The sequence below is a fragment of the Penicillium angulare genome, assembly GCF_028827245.1.
Source record: "Penicillium angulare strain IBT 27051 chromosome Unknown utg000003l_segment0_segment0, whole genome shotgun sequence".
Taxonomy (NCBI): domain Eukaryota; kingdom Fungi; phylum Ascomycota; class Eurotiomycetes; order Eurotiales; family Aspergillaceae; genus Penicillium; species Penicillium angulare.
Window position 1 is genome coordinate 858,855 of NW_026623162.1, and position 17,313 is coordinate 876,167.

The 17,313-nt window shown below is 48.4% G+C and overlaps 6 protein-coding genes across 6 annotated transcripts; 4 read left to right on the forward strand and 2 right to left on the reverse strand.

Moving 5' to 3' along the window:
- Positions 1-314: 314 nt before the first annotated feature.
- N7478_002542 (putative C2H2 finger domain protein) lies at positions 315-2,779 on the forward strand (the record flags this gene model as incomplete). The annotated part of the gene is made up of 5 exons (XM_056918756.1): positions 315-355; positions 481-1,134; positions 1,206-1,469; positions 1,537-2,166; positions 2,224-2,779. The coding sequence occupies 5 exons, from the start codon at positions 315-317 to the stop codon at positions 2,777-2,779; spliced, it is 2,145 nt and encodes a 714-aa protein (XP_056781914.1).
- A 275-nt stretch (positions 2,780-3,054) lies between these two features.
- Positions 3,055-3,573, reverse strand: N7478_002543 (uncharacterized protein; the record flags this gene model as incomplete). Its single annotated transcript, XM_056918757.1, has 3 exons — positions 3,055-3,110; positions 3,214-3,340; positions 3,445-3,573. 3 exons carry the CDS (start codon positions 3,571-3,573, stop codon positions 3,055-3,057), a joined length of 312 nt encoding a protein of 103 aa, XP_056781915.1.
- A 1,452-nt stretch (positions 3,574-5,025) lies between these two features.
- On the forward strand, positions 5,026-10,003 carry N7478_002544 (chromatin segregase YTA7; the record flags this gene model as incomplete). The annotated part of the gene is made up of 2 exons (XM_056918758.1): positions 5,026-7,063; positions 7,122-10,003. The coding sequence occupies 2 exons, from the start codon at positions 5,026-5,028 to the stop codon at positions 10,001-10,003; spliced, it is 4,920 nt and encodes a 1,639-aa protein (XP_056781916.1).
- A 622-nt stretch (positions 10,004-10,625) lies between these two features.
- N7478_002545 (Sec63 complex subunit SEC66) lies at positions 10,626-11,599 on the forward strand (the record flags this gene model as incomplete). The annotated part of the gene is made up of 3 exons (XM_056918759.1): positions 10,626-10,725; positions 10,851-11,155; positions 11,240-11,599. The coding sequence occupies 3 exons, from the start codon at positions 10,626-10,628 to the stop codon at positions 11,597-11,599; spliced, it is 765 nt and encodes a 254-aa protein (XP_056781917.1).
- A 391-nt stretch (positions 11,600-11,990) lies between these two features.
- N7478_002546 (pentatricopeptide repeat protein) lies at positions 11,991-14,561 on the reverse strand (the record flags this gene model as incomplete). The annotated part of the gene is made up of 1 exon (XM_056918760.1): positions 11,991-14,561. One exon carries the CDS (start codon positions 14,559-14,561, stop codon positions 11,991-11,993), a length of 2,571 nt encoding a protein of 856 aa, XP_056781918.1.
- A 186-nt stretch (positions 14,562-14,747) lies between these two features.
- N7478_002547 (uncharacterized protein) lies at positions 14,748-17,235 on the forward strand (the record flags this gene model as incomplete). Its single annotated transcript, XM_056918761.1, has 8 exons — positions 14,748-14,807; positions 14,872-15,084; positions 15,145-15,218; positions 15,281-15,515; positions 15,565-15,704; positions 15,756-16,029; positions 16,081-16,202; positions 16,263-17,235. The coding sequence occupies 8 exons, from the start codon at positions 14,748-14,750 to the stop codon at positions 17,233-17,235; spliced, it is 2,091 nt and encodes a 696-aa protein (XP_056781919.1).
- Positions 17,236-17,313: the final 78 nt, after the last annotated feature.

A 17,313-nucleotide genomic window follows, 5' to 3' on the forward strand; every position in this document is an offset into this window, starting at 1 on the left:
GTGCATGCACCTCGTTTTTATTTTTCTTGGGAAAAGAGGGGGGGGGGGGGGGGCAGAGAGATTCTTGCATTTTACATTTAACCTGGCTCATCCCGGCTGATTCTTTGAGGCTTAGTTCCTTGAAAAGTCTCTGGAATACTAGTATTGGATTGGTTGACATTGCACCTCCACCTGGTTCTTTTCTATACTCCGTTCTTTACCCGGGTATCTATGGGCCGAAAAACCCACTCCTCCAACTAAGATCCGCTCGCTCTCTATTGGATGTATCGATTTAATCACTCACACATTCACTTTCACATTCACCGACACACACTATGGAAGTTAGTTTGTCCCTCATTTTCAAGGCGTGCGGCTCGTTCGTATCCCGCCTCTTATGCTGGATTGCATCCCATCCCATACTATCTTCCTTGCACACTAGGACTAACCCAATATTCCTTCTTTCTTTCTTCTACAATAGGATTTATGTTGGAATGATTCTAGTGACGTCCTTCAAGACATCATGGCTGGATCTATTGGAGCAAACCCTCAAGACTTGTCGAATTTTCGATCATCAAATATAGCTCTAGACACAGCCTCAAATCCATTACTCGATTTGCACCTAAATACCGACCTAGCATCGCTCGATCCACAAAGCCATCCGGATTTCCTGAATCAGTGGCCTTCAACTACCGCACCTCAGGATTTCTATTACCCAAACTACCCCGCCTCCAGGCTGGCAGCGGACCAAGATGCTTGGAACCCGTTGCTGGCTGCCGGTGTGCCTAACACCACATCGGTCTCACATATGCACATCTCCTCCATGCCCGATGCCGAGCGGGCATTTCAAAAACCACATTACCGAACCCCGTCAGAAGCCGGGAGCCAGTATATGGGGAGTTTGCACTCTGGACACTCTGGGGACTCGGGATATGCGAGTACAAATGGGCCAGCGCATTCAGTGGTACCCTCTTCATATGGCTCGTTTTCGAGTCCTCATATCGGGGCAAATGAGCCTGCTTATATAGAGTCTATGTCATTTTTTGATCAGTCTCGCATGGGTACTATGTCAATATTCTCCCAGGACTTTAGTGAGACTTCGGTCAAATGTGATCATTCTTCTTGCTCTTGGGTTGGGAAGTGTCCGTCTGATAAGAGGTGTGTATATCTTTACTTTCTCTTTTAAGGTTGATGGACACCAGCATACTAATATGGCTGGATAATTATAGGAAACACGAGGCTCGCCATCGAAAGCTTTTCAAATGTGATGAGCCTAACTGTCCTCGGAAAGAGGGGTTTGGTACAATCAATGACCTTGCTCGCCATAAGAAATGTGTGCATAACAAGGAACCGGAGCGAGGACCTAAGATGATGTTCCTTTGCTTTGGAAAGAATTGTCCTCGTCCCAATAAGAAGTGGCCCCGTTTGGATAACTTTAAGCAACATCTTAGTCGGATGCACCCCGACGAAGATGCTGAGAAGCTTCGTAGCAAGTGGGTTCTCCCTCCATTAGCTTGTTATCCTACTCGCATGAACTAACATCGGCCTCTCCTTCATTAGATCAATGGAGTGGTACGAAAGTGTTACCGGCCATCGTCCCAATACCAAGATGGAGGACACTGGCTCTGTTGACGACTCCTATATGGATGCACAAGACCATATGTCAAGCTATTCCGGAGAGATGGAAATGGATTCGTATGATTCATTCCAACATCCATCAGCACACGTCGACTCTCTCGTCTCCGCGCCAGTTACTCCTCAGCCAGTCCCAAGCACCGCAGCTCCCAAGGTCACTCCAGATATCAAGCTATCACACTTTCCGTCTATCAGTCCTATCGGTCTCCTGCCATCATCTACCCACGAGGAACTCGATGCTACTGTTGAGCGCGGAAACTTGAAATCGGAAACATTTGTTACCGACGCTGCTGATAATCTTCTCAATGCCATGACCAAGATGGTGAACAATCGCACTCGAAGATCTAGTCAACATAGCGACGAAGGTATTGACGTTGAGTCTGAGAACTCCCAACTCTCTCAGCCTCAGCGACAGATGCTACGACAAGTTCTGTCCGTTGCCTTAGAGCGGCTTTCCGATGATAGCCCCGCCGTTCAAGTACCAACAGACGAGAAGCAGGATTGGTTTCAGTGTGATATCTGCTCCAAGCGAACGCGATTGCGTTGTGAGATGAAGTAAGTCATACATCCACCCTAGTTTATCCATGGCTCTATTCTAACATTGTCGACTAGGAAGCATCAGAAACGCCATGAACGGCCATACGGTTGCACATTCCCGCACTGTGCCAAGTCCTTCGGAAGCAAAGCTGACTGGAAACGCCACGAGACATCCCAACATCTCCACCTTCCAAGCTGGCTTTGTGGTCTTCACGATTCCTCCAAAAATGCCTCATGCGGTCGCATCTTCTACCGCGAAGACTCATATACACAGCACCTGACCCAACAACACAACACCCCCAAGAATCGCTTTAAGCTTCTGCTCCCATCTACCCGTCTCGACCTAGCTGATCAATCCCATTTCTGGTGCGGCCTATGCAGCCGATCAATTCCACTGCAAAGTCATGGGGCTGCTGCATTAGATGAGCGTTTCAATCACATCGATACCGAGCATTTCAAGAAAGGCGAACGGGGATGTGATTGGGCGTTCCTAGAGTTAAACGAAGCAATTCTTCTGCCTGGTGCGGGGGCTGGTCCTGTGAGAAATGCTGGTTTGCCTTCTGAATCGGAGCTAAATACCCGGAAACGTAAATATACGGGCGCACATTCGCTTGATGATAGGAGGAAGTAGATTGCTTCTTACTGTGTTTTGTTTTATGATTATAGACGTGCTTTTTTTTGATGAGATTCTGTTTTGTATAATGTGATATATCCCGGTCGGTCATGTCTGCTGGTTCGGAGGGTCGGTTTCCACGTGCATTGGTTAATGGTTTAGAATTTGCTGCTGAATATATATAATAACTTGAGCATTTGAACAATATTGGGTCTATTTTAGAATTAATAAGATAATAATAATAATATAATCAGGTAGTATTGTACAGATCAATCATGGCGCTCTTGCGGTGTTCATTTTTGAGCAGCTGCCAGCTCACGAGCTTTCTTTTCTAAGCTGGCTAATTGTCCTAGAGATAAACTTAGTATCAGTCATTCGAACATGTATATTCAAAACCAACAAGTCCACTAGATAAAGAACTTAACACCTAAAAGGAGGTGAAAGCGACTCACCATTCTTTTCAAGCTTGGTATCATCCGTCTCAAGCTTCACCCATGTCCAATAAATGATTTGATAAGTGAGCACAGCCCCCAAGAAAACCTTGCCAAAGGGACGAGCAAAAGCCCCATACGCCGAGAGCTCAAGCAAGAATTAGCACATTTTCTTGAAAGCTGAATGCCTTCAAAGATAAGATAAAATCGTATCAAAGCAATGCTAATGTTAGGATGGAATGGAATACATACCCCTTCCCGGTAGGCACTCTTCTTCTCTGTAAGCTTTGAGGCTGTGCTGCTCAATGTCCGAGTACTAGGGATACATCGGATAGGAGCCGAGATGTTTGATACAAGGCGGGTGGATTGTCGGAGCAACATTATGGATTTGGATGGATGTGTACGGTGTATGGGTTGGTGGATTTGCGTGCAGTTTTGTTGCGCGGTTTGGGGGAGACGAAAATGGTTTGGCGCGATTACTTCTTTGGGGATGGTGGATGCTTGGCGTTATGAGTGTTTTTGGGGGTGATCAACACGCTGAGTTGTGCTTTGAGGTGGTATATGGTGTTGTAGATATGAGAATTGTGGAAGGTGTCTTTTTGGTATTGTTATAGGATCCTATCTCTAGTTTTCTGAGAGTAAGGGTTGTTGCTAGTAGAAATAGCTGTTCAATGTTGCTGTGGCGGTGATGGTATCCAGATATCCAGATGCTGGGCGGGTATACTGAATTTCCAACCAATTTCCAAGCAGATAGTAAGTCAGTACAGCGCCCTGGAATGGTGAGAGTGAATAAATCATTCTAGTAAGGATAATAACAATGTTATTCTATTTGAGTCTCTTCAGATTCTATCTATTTTGTAGGTGCGTAGTATAAACCCCAATCATGAATGCCTCTCTCTATATACTTAGTCATCAATCACATGATATCAGTTCCGTTTCAATTCTGGTGGGCAGCAAAGGAAGGGAGCCACCACCCAAAATAATAGAATGCTTTTCGGGTGCGCTTCTCCACGTCCCTGACTGCTCTCTGACAACCTTCTTTCACCATCATGTCCGGCCCAAACCCCATCCTCGTCCGGGCGCGAGAACCCTTCAAATCGGGCTGCGGATGAGATAAACGATACTCTTCAAGATTTTGAAATATTCTGAATCTCCTGATCTCTACGATTCACTGGGGTTATCATGGCATTAGAATTGTCTCGCAATGCCATCTGGGTAGGGCGAGTATTCACTTCAGGTGGAGCGTGCACGTGATGACTCAGCTTGCGCCACAGCCGTGGCTGATGCGGTGGGAATGTGCTGAGAGCGAGTCCCTTCCGCCCTGGGCATTCACTCAGTTGTTGATCACGAATTTTAAAGAAAACTGGCAAAGCAATACCTTTTTCTTTCACCAAAACTACGCTTTCTCTCGACTGTTAATTCCGTCACACTCTCTTTGTTTCAACTTCAACGCGTTGGTGCCGAGTCCGTGAGGCCTTGCGCCCTTGGCCCCGACTTGCGCTCCACCACCCACTCTGTGATCAGCTATCCTAAGTCTGCCGGTCAGCAATTGTACTCATAGACTGTCAGTGAATCCCTTTTGATTGCCCTAACAGAGGGCGACGCGTCGCAACTTCCCTTGTCATCCCTGGTGAAAGACTTATTTGTCTTGAGTCAGCTTTCATTGGGTGTATTTGAAGCACACTGTTGATCTACAGACTGCGTTCGATGCCATCTGATATACCTTGGATTGCCAAGCTCTGTCGTGAAAATTGAAATTTGTGTGTCCTGACTCTAGATGCTGATGAAATTATCCTTCAGTGACCACCACGTCTTGTTTTCTGCCATAACACCATGCGCCCCGGCTCGAAACGCTCCCTGGAGGAGCTTGCCATCAAGTCCGACTCAGATGACGAGGACTGGACCGGAGAATCGAAACGTCCCACTTCGCGAAAAGGATCCGGAAAGTCCAAGTCAAGTCCTCGAAAGCGGGCAAAAACATCCAAGAAGCGCCGCCGCAACTCCAACGACGACCTTGGTTCCGACGATGAGGATTTCACCAGCGACGATGATATCTCAATAGAGGAATCCGAGGAATCAGATGATCCCAATGTGGAGCGAAATGTTCGCGGGACGGCGCGTCGGCGAATAACTCAGATCAAGCCCGCGTATGAGGAATCTGATCCGGATGAGGAAAAATCCCTGATTGACGAGGAAGAGGAAGAAAAAGACGAGGTGGAGCTCGTTGTTGGATCTCCTATCAAATCGCCAGTGAAGAAGACGAGAAGCAGTGTCGTCACTTTGAAGCTGCCTCCCGAAGTCCTGGCAAATCCCGAGCTCATAGGAACCCGACGAACCACTCGTCGCACACGAGGCGCGTCGGAAGACATTTACGCCTTAACAAACTCAGGCCGGCACATGGAAACCGTCGAGAGAGGCACGAAAAGCCCCTCACCCTTTGTGGCTCACCGTGGATCCCGAGCAGGCAAACATCCTGCTGTCATCGAAGAAGCCGTAGAGACTTCTGCGGAGATTCAAGCTTCGTTAGAAGTGTTGGAAAGTGACGCACCCGCTGAAGGTGATACCACGATGGCTCCAGATGCGACCCAAGAACAAGCCGATATCGATATGACTGCCGATGAGGGCTTCGTTCCTGAATCCGAACATGGCGAAGCCAAGAATGAGGACGGAGATGAAGATGAAGATGAAGACTTCCCCACCACCCGGCGACGAAGCAGACTGAATCGCCCTGGCCTGAAAGATGAGGCCGACAATGAAGAGCAGGATGCACCTGCGGAGGGCGAAGATGAGCATCAGCCACGTCGGTCTAGTCGCAAGAAGCCGTCTAAAAGCTCACAGCGTAAAGCTGGTGATGATGAGAGCGACTTCGAACCTGAGCCTGAAGATTCCAATGATGACGAGGCGTCAGAATCTGGCAAGTCAGCTGCTTCTCCGCAGAAGAGCCAGCCGCAAGATGAGGAAGAAGACAGCATCACTGGTCGCCGCGCTGGTCTGCGCAAGCGCCCTTCACGGTCTCGGGGAGAGTCAGAAGTTGCCGACGAACTTGCCGAGGAGCTCCAAGACTTGCGTGGTTCACGCGCCCGGAGACGTACTCGTCATACTCAGAATGATGATGTATACGAGAAGCCACGCCGCAATCGCAAAGATGTTGACTACCGGATCATCCGTCCTGATCTGTTACTGCCAATGGAAGACGCTGATCATGACGCTATTACTGAATCTCCCTCTCGTCGTGGACGCGGTGGAGGGGGTGGAGGTTGGCAACGATCCCTCTTTGCGACCTCCGGTCCCTTTGGTGGCGGTGGCCCATTAGCTGTCCTTGCACCCCCGGGTGCTCCTGCTGCCGTTGGAGGTGCCGATAGCGACAGTAGTGATGATGAGTTTGCTCAACAACCAAAAAACGCTACTGGTCTTGTTCCTCAGGCCCATTCGGGCGATGCCGCTCAACACCTTGCTGGTACGCCAGCTAACTTTGGCAAGGTCAAAGACAAGCAGACATTAGCAGATGCGGATCCACTCGGTGTCGATATGACTGTTAATTTTGACAGTGTGGGTGGTCTTCAAGGACATATTGATCAACTCAAAGAAATGGTCTCTCTTCCACTGCTGTATCCAGAGATCTTTCAACGGTTCCATATTGTTCCTCCACGAGGTGTACTCTTCCATGGACCGCCCGGAACTGGTAAAACACTACTTGCCCGCGCTTTGGCGAACAGTGTCAGTTCGGAAGGCCGAAAGGTCAGTTTTTATATGAGGAAGGGTGCAGACACGTTAAGCAAATGGGTTGGTGAGGCTGAGCGCCAGTTACGACTTCTCTTCGAAGAAGCTCGTAAGAACCAGCCCAGTATTATCTTTTTTGATGAAATCGATGGTAAGGAGTCTCCTCGTTAACTGCATTTTTGAATTACATATACTAACGTTTGCATTAGGTTTGGCTCCTGTACGATCTAGCAAGCAAGAACAAATCCATGCCTCCATTGTCTCAACTCTCCTTGCATTGATGGATGGCATGGATGGTCGAGGCCAAGTTATTGTCATCGGTGCTACTAATAGACCCGACTCCGTTGATCCTGCACTGCGCCGCCCTGGTCGTTTTGATCGCGAGTTTTATTTCCCTCTCCCCAATATCGAGGGTCGACGCGCTATTTTGGATATTCATACAAAGGGCTGGGATCCTGCTCTCCCAGGCGACATCAAAGATGAACTTGCTAAAATTACGAAGGGATACGGTGGTGCTGATTTGCGCGCTCTTTGCACCGAGGCCGCGCTGAATGCTGTACAACGCAAATACCCCCAGATCTATAAATCAGACAAAAAGCTCATTATAGATCCAAAAAATATCGATATTCTCCCCAAGGATTTCATGATTGCCGCCAAGAAGATGGTCCCTTCTTCCGAGCGCTCTACATCTTCGGGAGCATCAGCATTGCCACAGAATGTTGAGCCTTTGCTGCGACAGTCGTTGGCAGACATTGAAAAGGCACTGTCAGAGGTTCTTCCGCAACGGAAGAGACTTACTGCTTTGGAAGAAGCACAGTATGAGGAGCCTGCAGATGGTAATGGGTTCCGCCGCGAGCAGATGATGCAGGAGTTTGACCGCGGTCGCGTTTTCCGACCACGAATGCTCCTTCGGGGTTCCCAAGGAATGGGTCAGCAATACTTAGCCGCTGCCTTGCTGCATCATTTCGAGGGTCTGCATGTTCAAGCCTTTGATCTTCCCACATTGCTAAGCGACTCCACCCGTTCACCGGAAGCTACTGTCATCCAACTTTTTGCCGAAGTTAAGCGACATAGGCCAAGTGTGATCTATATACCCAATATCCAGTCTTGGTTCGAGACAGTTGGACCAACTGTCATCTCTACATTTATTGGTCTGTTGCGGTCGATACCACCATCCGACCCTGTTCTGTTACTTGGTGTTTTAGAGTCTGGCGGCGAAGAAATGGATGTTGCATTACTCAGACAGCTGTTTGGATTCTCAAAGAAGAATTTGTTCGATCTCCCGGCTCCTAGCAGGCTTGCGCGCCATGAATTCTTCGGAAAACTCATCGAATACGTCCAAACGGCTCCGGCCGATTTTCCTGATCCCGAAAACCGCAAGAAGCGCCAACTTGAGGAGTTAGAAGTTGCGCCTCCGCCTCCTCCGGTGAGCGAGACGCAGCTTAGCAAAGAACAACGCAAAGCTCAGAAGAAGAAAGATCGTCAAACCCTAAACCTTCTGAAGATTCGCATTCAACCAATCATGGACCAAATTAAGAAGTATAAGCGATTCCGCGCTGGTGTCGTTGATGAGACTCAGATTCGATATCTATGGGATGAAGCAGATCCAAACATGGTCACTAGCGATCTCCCTCCCGAGGAGCAAGGGATTTATCGGCCGTATGAGAAGGGGGTTGACAAACATGGTGTTCCTGGTCTTCGGGAAGTTGCCACCGAAAAGTTCTTTTACAACATGGAGATCGTGACAATCGAAAAGCGTCTTTCAAATGGCTATTACAAGCGCCCCAGCGACTTCCTGGCAGATATCAAGCGGATCGCGAAGGATGCGCGTCAATTGGGAGATCAGGAACGACTGTTGCGAGCCAATGAGCTGTTGTCCAACGTTGAAGTTGATATTTCCGCTATTGAACAAGCCGAACCGGCCCTTGTTTCAGAATGCGAGAATGTCTATTTGCGGGAGGTTGCTCGTGAGAAGGAAGCTATTGAACGCGTCCGCAAAGCGGAAGAAGAAGAGACAGAAAAGCTGCGACAGGAAGAAGAAGCGGCGGGTAATGTCCCACACGGTAATACCGAGTCAGACCTGTCCAGTGGCCCGGTTCGTTTGGGCGAGTCGTTTCCAGGACTTGGGGACACAACCGCTCGTCCTGTGACGCCTACTCGACAGTCCAATGTGAGCTTTACAAATGGTTATCACAATGGCGGCGGATCTGACTTGAACGAGCTTGGTCCCAACGGACAGAGCAATGGCTCACACGGAGATGGAGATGGAGATGTTTTCATGTCCAACTCTGACGAGCACTCTGGCCTCAAAGATACCCAGAACAGCTCGTTTGGGCCTTCTGCTCAGCCCAAGCCTCCTTACTCACACACTGCGCCATCTCAGCAAATCCGACGTGAATCTGGAATGTCTAGCTTATCTCAAAAGGGGCCCATGACACCAATGGCCCCCGGATCTCAGCCTGGAGATTACACCAACGAAGCGTCTACAACTCAGACTACTTCCTACAAAAAGTCTTCCAACCAATCTTCAAACCAGCACGACCACACCCAAAGCCCTCACGTCTCCCGCCATGAATACCCCGATCTCACTCCATACCCCGACCGTGTGTCTCAGGAGGAATACCTTCCCGATACCCAACAAGGAGGTAGCAGTCAGCCCTCCCCTCGACCCCGTGATTCGCTTGATCATGGCGCCACTGGAAGTCAATCACAGTCAAAGCCTCACCCTCCGCTGTTTGATGGTACCTCCAAGGCCCCAAATTACGCCCCAACCAATTTGCAATCTTTGCTTATTGACGAGCCGGTTCCTGAACTGGAAATTGATCTTGCATACGTTGAACACCTGCATGGTCTGTTGACCGAGCAGACAAGTGGTCATTCCGTTGAACAGCTAGAGCAAATCAACACATACTTGATGGACTATGTGTGGCACATGCGCGGCGAGTGGAACCGCACTATTGTGGCCAAGGGTGTTGCCCAGACCTTCAACGAAGTCTTAGATGACATGCAGGCCGTGCAAGAGGTCGGATTGACTAGCCACGAAGCCGAGGCAGAGGCCAATTACCCATCTCACAACCGCGTAGTCTTCTAGAGGGCTTTATCTACGATTGTGATGCATATTTCTTTTTCAATTCGAACTCATTTTTCCTGTTAATAGTTTCGACTTTACACAGGGCAATTACTCAGATAACATGGCCCTGATTCTTTCACTTTTACTCGTTTCACATCATTCATCATTTCACCCTTTTTTCTTTCTTAATTCACTGCGTTGCGATGGGCAGGTGTTCACTAGCCAGATCTCTTTTCCTGAATATGAAACGAATTTTCCTTCAAGCGGGATGAGACAGGATATAATGGAAAGGTACATCTAGAGATCAATGGAAATGTTATTTAATAATATTTATGAATACTGTGTAGACCGTAGAATGTGTTTTACCTTCTATACCTCTAGGGCCGCCAGGGTTGTAGATCGACGGCGTTCTATAGAGACCATGTGACGCGTGACCCACTAAAACACCTGGCCTTTGCATTACATGTCTTTGATACTCTCACTCCCACCACAACTCCTTGTTTTGCACACTGACAATTATTGGACCATGATTGGAACCTTTTCCAAGTCCTAACACCCCGAATCTATATCCTAAAGCCCTAGGATCCCACATAAGTGGTCTTTTCCGACCTTAAATACCCATAAGACCACATCCGCCCTCACAATGGTGAACTGGCTCAGTCTCGCCGTTCCCTTCGCCTATCTAGGCATCCTGATCGGCTCTCTCGCAACATTCTCCTCATTATACCGCAAGCGCAAGGCCCGTACGTACTTACCAATTCCAAGCGCACACCCTAATAGCTCCATCATCCCTCTCCCTTCCTGAGCTTATTGCCCGCCACACTACGCGATATCAGAAACTAACAGCTTCCTCTTCGTGTCAATATAGACAAGGCGGCCTCCCTGGAACCATGGTTCCCTGCACATCTCCAGCGCGATATATATTTCTCTCTTCTTCACCTTGACCCCTCCGCACAATCAGAGAAAAAGACCCCCGCTGTCCCCGAATCAGTACTGAAGGCTGCTCTCCTCCGCAGAGCCTCGGAAGATATTCGTCGTATTCTCGCTCTCCGAAGCCAAAAGCAGGCTCTTTCCATGCTGCTTCAGCGTGGAAGTGTCGGTGATGACCTCTGGCAACGATTCTCGCGCGCAGAGAAGGAGATGGAAGAAGAGGTTAAGGACGTTGTTGCTGAGGTGAGTTAAAGAAACCTGCTACATAGAGTTTTCTATTCTCCATGATCGAATTGATGAACCCGTACTAACATGTTATGTCTACAGGCAAACGCATACGTTCAAGGCTGGGGTCAAACCATCTTCCAATCCGCAAACGAGATGATGCAGAATGATATTTACCGTCAACGCATGGCTGAGCAGCAGAGCAAGGTCGCCGAGGAGAAGGAGGCCTGGAGCCAGAAGAAGGCTACTACCAAGGAACAGTTTATGAAGGAGTTGGAGGAGGGCTCGGAGACACCGCAGACACCTGCCCAGAAGACTTCTGCGCCTGCTACACCTGCGGCTACCGTGCAAGGAAGTGATGATGAAGCGGTGTTGGTTGAGGCAGAGACGCCAGGGAATAGTGCTGCTGCGTCGCCTGGTGGAGGTGGTGGAAAGAAGAAGAAGGGTAAGGGCAAGAAATAGACTTATGGCATTGTAAAATACTTTTCTCTTCTTTTTCTTTAGGGATTTTCAATTGTCAAATTAAAGATTTTTATTTTTCCCTCATAAAAAAACTGCTTCAAGGTATCTGCGTAAGAATTCGAAAAGTAATGGACTAGCATCGCTCTTTGAAGAGTGGTTGGTACTTGGTAGCTTGCAGTCTTGCAATGGATACATTGACAGAAACGACTTGGGGTCTGGAAGCATCAATATTGAAGTCATTTTTATTGGAGGGTAGGATATGGTACAGTACAGTCCTATATGATTAGGAAGAATATAATATGCAGGCTCTATTTAACAAGGCCACGAATTCAAAATATCAGGAACGCCGATGCATGCAATGCAGATTCAGAGTGGACAGCCAAGTGTCAAGTTACAGCAATTGACTGTCATCCACCCCCAAGGGCGGTCCAATATCAATATCCCGCAATCCCATCTCCGCTATGGCCCGGTCCAATTTTTCTTCAACTTGCGCCGGGTCCAGACGGTCTGCTCGGCTCATTACGATGCGCAACAAATGGCCCATGATCTCAAGCTGATACTGCTGCGTTTCGTAGGGATCAAGCTGCTCGAGACTCAAGCCTTGAGCTTTAAGAGCCATTGACTTCCGCTCACCAAGCAGCTCAAGGAGACGCGTGACCTGTGCGATGTTCTCTTTGCTACGAGGTGTCGATGACAGCCGACGGAGGCGATGTTTGGGCGTACCAGCCGGTACACCGGCCAAGCGAGCAACCTGAAGCACAATCATACGGGCAGTTGTATCATCTGGGGTGAATTTAAAAGTCTCTCGCATTGAATTCAATGCCACAAGTGTACCGGGAATGTCCTTGGAGAGGCAGAAACAACGTATGATTTGATCGTACAACTCCTTGGAGAACGCGAGTTTTGTGTCTTTGTGAGCGCGTGGAGGCAGCTGTGAATACCATTGCATCATTCCAGCAAACAGACGTCGAGCAGATGGAAATTCCACATCGAAGGAGGTACGCCCGCGATCATACTGGAGTTTCGCACAGTCCCATAAGCATGCATAAGTTTCTAAATCGGGTCGGACAGAGGTTGACATCTTTTGGAACTTGGTCCAAAGGGAACGAATATCTTGTTTGCGGAGTTCGGCGAAGAGGAGATGGTTCATAAAATACGAATTTGGTTGAATGTACGCATCGCCAAGGCACTTGACTAAGTACTTGACCATGTCATCGTCGCCTCGGCGAGTGTAGTGAAGAAGAAGAATGGAAAATGTCTCAATGGTCGCCGGTGGTATATCCCGCTTCAAAAACTGTGGGATTAGACTGGGATCAACCTTCTGGTGCTGAACCTCCAATTTTGGCGTTGGGTTGATTGGCTGGTATCGCTTCCATACAGCATTGATGCGGTGTTGTACCATAGACCATGCCAGTCGTTCTGCCTTGTCTCGTGAATTTGGGTTACCTTCACGTAGCCATCCGGCAACCAATCCATTAAGATGCTTGGAGTCCGGTCGGACACCTCGTTCGTACATCAGTTCAATGACAAGTGCAGCTGAGTCGACTTGGCCCATTCCAATAAGCTTCTTCATCCAACTGGCAAAGAAGAATCTGTTCTGGAATTCGCGAGGCAGCATGGTAAGCACTGATAAGGAGACTGTGTTCACGGCTTCCTCACTGATACTTGACGCCTGAAGGTTGCCAGCTAGGCCAAGGGCTGCTTTGTACACGGCCGTGGAATCATTCGTAGGCGTCTTTCCTGTCACCATCATATCTTTGAATACCGCCACAGCCGTATCCAATCTACCAGCTGTGAGAAGACCAATGCTGATTACATCATAATCTTCCATGGTCATGTTCGTACCCAAGAACGTCTTCAACTGTAAGTACAACGACCACGCTTTGACCTCGGGTTCCTTTCCTGGTAAATTTGCCCATGCTATGATCACAGGGATCAACACTCTTGGTTGACGGGATTTGTCATTTACCAAAAATGCCAATGCTATGTCTTGTGCCCGTTGAGGGTTACTCTCAGCCGCAAAGAGCTGAACGCCGAGCATCCAGTATTTCTCGAGATCCTGCTTTTTCTGTGAAAGTTCCGTTTGGTATGCCTCCCACTCTTCTAGCGCCAATTTTGTTGCGCCGCCATGGTGTAGAGCTTGAATATAGGACAGAATCTGTGGCGTGGCGAGTGACTTGCCAACGGATCTGGCATCTTTAACCAAAGTTTCTAGGTGTGTAGACCGCACAGTTTTGGATAATTGTGGGATGTTTTGCGATTGCCAAACTGATTCCATGGCTTCGGTAGGGAGCGCGTCAAGAAAACCCGGGATAGCCTGTTTGCAGCGTCGATACGATTTCCATAGATCCTGACAGGCGCGTTCGTCTGATGTATTTTCATTGTAGTGGCGGATGGATTTTCTGAACCGATCGGCGTAGGGATGGGAATCAGTGCCTGCTAGCTTCCTGGCCTCAGAGGCTTGTCTCGCTGCTATTCTGCGCTGTTGTCGAGCACTATCCTGCCAATTCTCCTGCTCCAAGGCCATACCCTCGAACTCTTCCCTCATCATCGCATCCATTTCTTCGTCAAACACATCGTCCAGAGAGGGCTTGGGGTCCTGTTTCCCTTGATCCTCTTCATATTTGCGGAGAGCTTCGAGAGCAATCTTTCGGTCGTTTTCCGGCAAACTTTGTATGAAAGGACTGTCGGGGGCGAATGGACCTCTCTCTAGAACCTTGAGCTCTTCCTGAAGCTTCGTGAGCTCCTCCTCAACCTCTTTTCGTTCTTCAATTTCTTCGAATTCGGGGTCAACTTTTCGTTTTTTCTTGCCGGGGCCGTCTTGCTCATAGAAGTTGACCTTATCGTTCGGTCCGCCGAAGTCAAGCCCACGCGGCGTTAAGGCGCTGAAGGCGCGCTGGGGACCCAACGGGTTGCGCGCTGCATGGTACAATCGGGCTCCTCGAACAGCCTGGCGGAGCATATGGGGAATTATTCGATCATTTGGTGGTGAAGAAATAAGAAAATAGAAAGCGGATCGGAGTACGCGAACTTCGAAGTTCTGCAGATCGGAAGCCCATTTAATCCTGCCTATTCGGGTTTAGCGCCTCCCCGTTGAAGTCATTATCTCTCCTTCCCCGAAGAACGCGACTCTCAATTGTACACAGCAATGGATCCCGTTGGGTTGGAGGATGCGATGGACTTGTCCAAGGACAGGTCCCAGAATCAGGTATGTTTGCGCTCTTTCGTGTAAAATTGAGGCCCAGGAACGAAAGACTAACGTGAAAAACAAGGGCGTCTATATTTACCAGCCCGCAAAGTCCGGGAAAGCTGCTGGCGAACGACCCTCGAAGCGCAGAAAGGTCTCCTCGACGAACATGAAGAAGGAACTGTCGGAATCCCAAGTCTTTATGCCTTTGCTGAACGGCGACGAAAGCCACGAATGCGTGAAGTTGAGGTTCGACACCTATAAGCGACTTTGGTCGGACCAGGAAAACAAGATCCAGGTATGATGTGGAATGATTGCACGCAAGTCATTCCTTTGCTAATAATGATGTATTGAAAAGAATATTCTTCAAGATGTCGATGCGGGTGTATTGACAGATGTACTTTCTTTTGTGAGGGAGACATCACCACAGACGTACGATTAGTTTCCTCTCTCCATAAATAACGACTCTATACTAATGAGAAGAACCTGATTAGGTCCAATGGCTGTATTCCAACAGGCTTAGTTACTGTCGGATCCAATGTTTCCTCGCTCAGCAGATTGCTCACCCGCCTTAACGATCAACTTAAATCGACCAACGAGGGTGGTGTGGTTGTTCTCGAGTCTGGCGATGCGCCAAATTTGAAGACGTCGTTGAAGAACATTATTCGAGCAGCGGTCACCAATACGGAGGGAAACGATGGGTACCAGCGATTTTTGACAGATCGTTCCGTATGTGAAACTATCCCGAAATCCTCTTGAATCCAGCTCATGATATTAGGGACCTCGAGTGCTCGGATACGATCTAGATCTGCTCTGCGATTACACCCAAAGAAGAGGGACAAAAAAGCTAGTTCTCGCTCTACGGGATAGTGAGGCATTTGATCCTGCCTTGCTGACAGATTTGTTTTCATTATTCAAGTGAGTCTCCGATTTCATGTTGGGCCTAGCTCGCTACTAACGCCTGAACAGGTCCTGGCTTGATCGCATACCTTTCACAGTAATACTCGGTATCTCAACATCAGTTGAGCTTTTTGAGGGACGACTTCCTCGTTCATGTGTTTCTTTGCTCCAGGGCCAACATTTTGAGGTTCAAGAGGCGGGCAACTGCGTGGATCGTATTTATGAAGCCCTTCAGACTAGGTCGGATGGGCAGATTTGGATTGGCCGTAACATTACAAGCACATTATTTGAAAAAGCAAGCGACTACTTTCAAACACCGGAGGCCTTCAGTCGTATTGTTAAGGTAAACGGGCTTTTTCATCTCATCGAGGGCTATTCGCTAACTTCAACACAGTATGCATACATGTCGCATTTCTTCGCAAACCCCTTAAGTGTGCTTCTGGGAAACCCCGACCCCTCAATATTGCCACAGAGCCGTTTCTGCGAAGCCATCAGAAATTTGCCGTCCTTCCAAATGTTCGTTTCTTTTCTGTATTTGTTTGTTGAGACTTGGTGCTGATACTCATAACTATCTAGGTTCTGTGAGGATCTGCTAGAAGCAGGATCTGTCAATGAATCCCGTAGTATGATACAAGATGATGAATATCTGCTTCGCGCAGCTTTCGACCATGTCGAAGCAGGACAGCAGGTAATGCGTCACATCTTCAGCGCGGTGCTTCTAATTCATACTTGCCTTCAGCACACACAGGCTACCAAAAAAACGACTATCTCAGACCTATCTGTTCGCGCACTTGCCGGCGAGCTTGGCGAGTCGCCTCTTGTGGAAGACATGCTGGCCACAGTGAGGACCATGGGCTCTGGAAAGCTGACCGAAGTGTTGAACAATCTTCCGACACTCGCGGACGATTCTCCTCTCACTGTCATCCAAGCTGATTTGCAAGCCTTGCTGGAAAAATATGCAGACAGCTTGCCGCTGAGCAGCGAATACAATATCAACAGCTCCGTGGTGAAAACTACTGTCGTCCAACAACGAGTCTTACTTACCAAAGGCAAGGCTAATTTACCGCCACAAGATATTGAATACACCAGGGTCGTTGATCGGCTGGTCGCTGCGCTGCAGGAATATTTTATCGAAACTTTGATACGACCGCAAGACCTATTTATGCATGAGGCCTTCCTCTTCGACTTGCGCAATCCTTTAAAAGAAACTTTCACTCCTCGGCCACGCTTTGCCATTGAAAGAGCATTGACTAGCCCATTTGACTATCTTATATCTACCGTTGAAACTCGTGCTAGGATATCCGCAAAACAACCCGCTGGAGCCATCTTGTATCAACTCTATCTTGAATCAGGTGCTTTGATCAATGTTCACGACTTGTGGCAAGCTTTCTATGGCGTCTATGAAAGTGATCAAGGCAAAAAGGTTGACGAACGGGAAGTCATGGCGTTGTTTTATGGTGCCTTATCTGATTTGAAGATGTTCGGCATGGTTAAAAATAGCAGGAAGAAGACCGATCACCTAGCTAAGGCGGCATGGATGGGACTGTAAGATCACATAATGAACACTGCAACGAATGGAATTTGCATTTCAATCATATTTGCCATTCCTGGCCTGGGTATCATACAA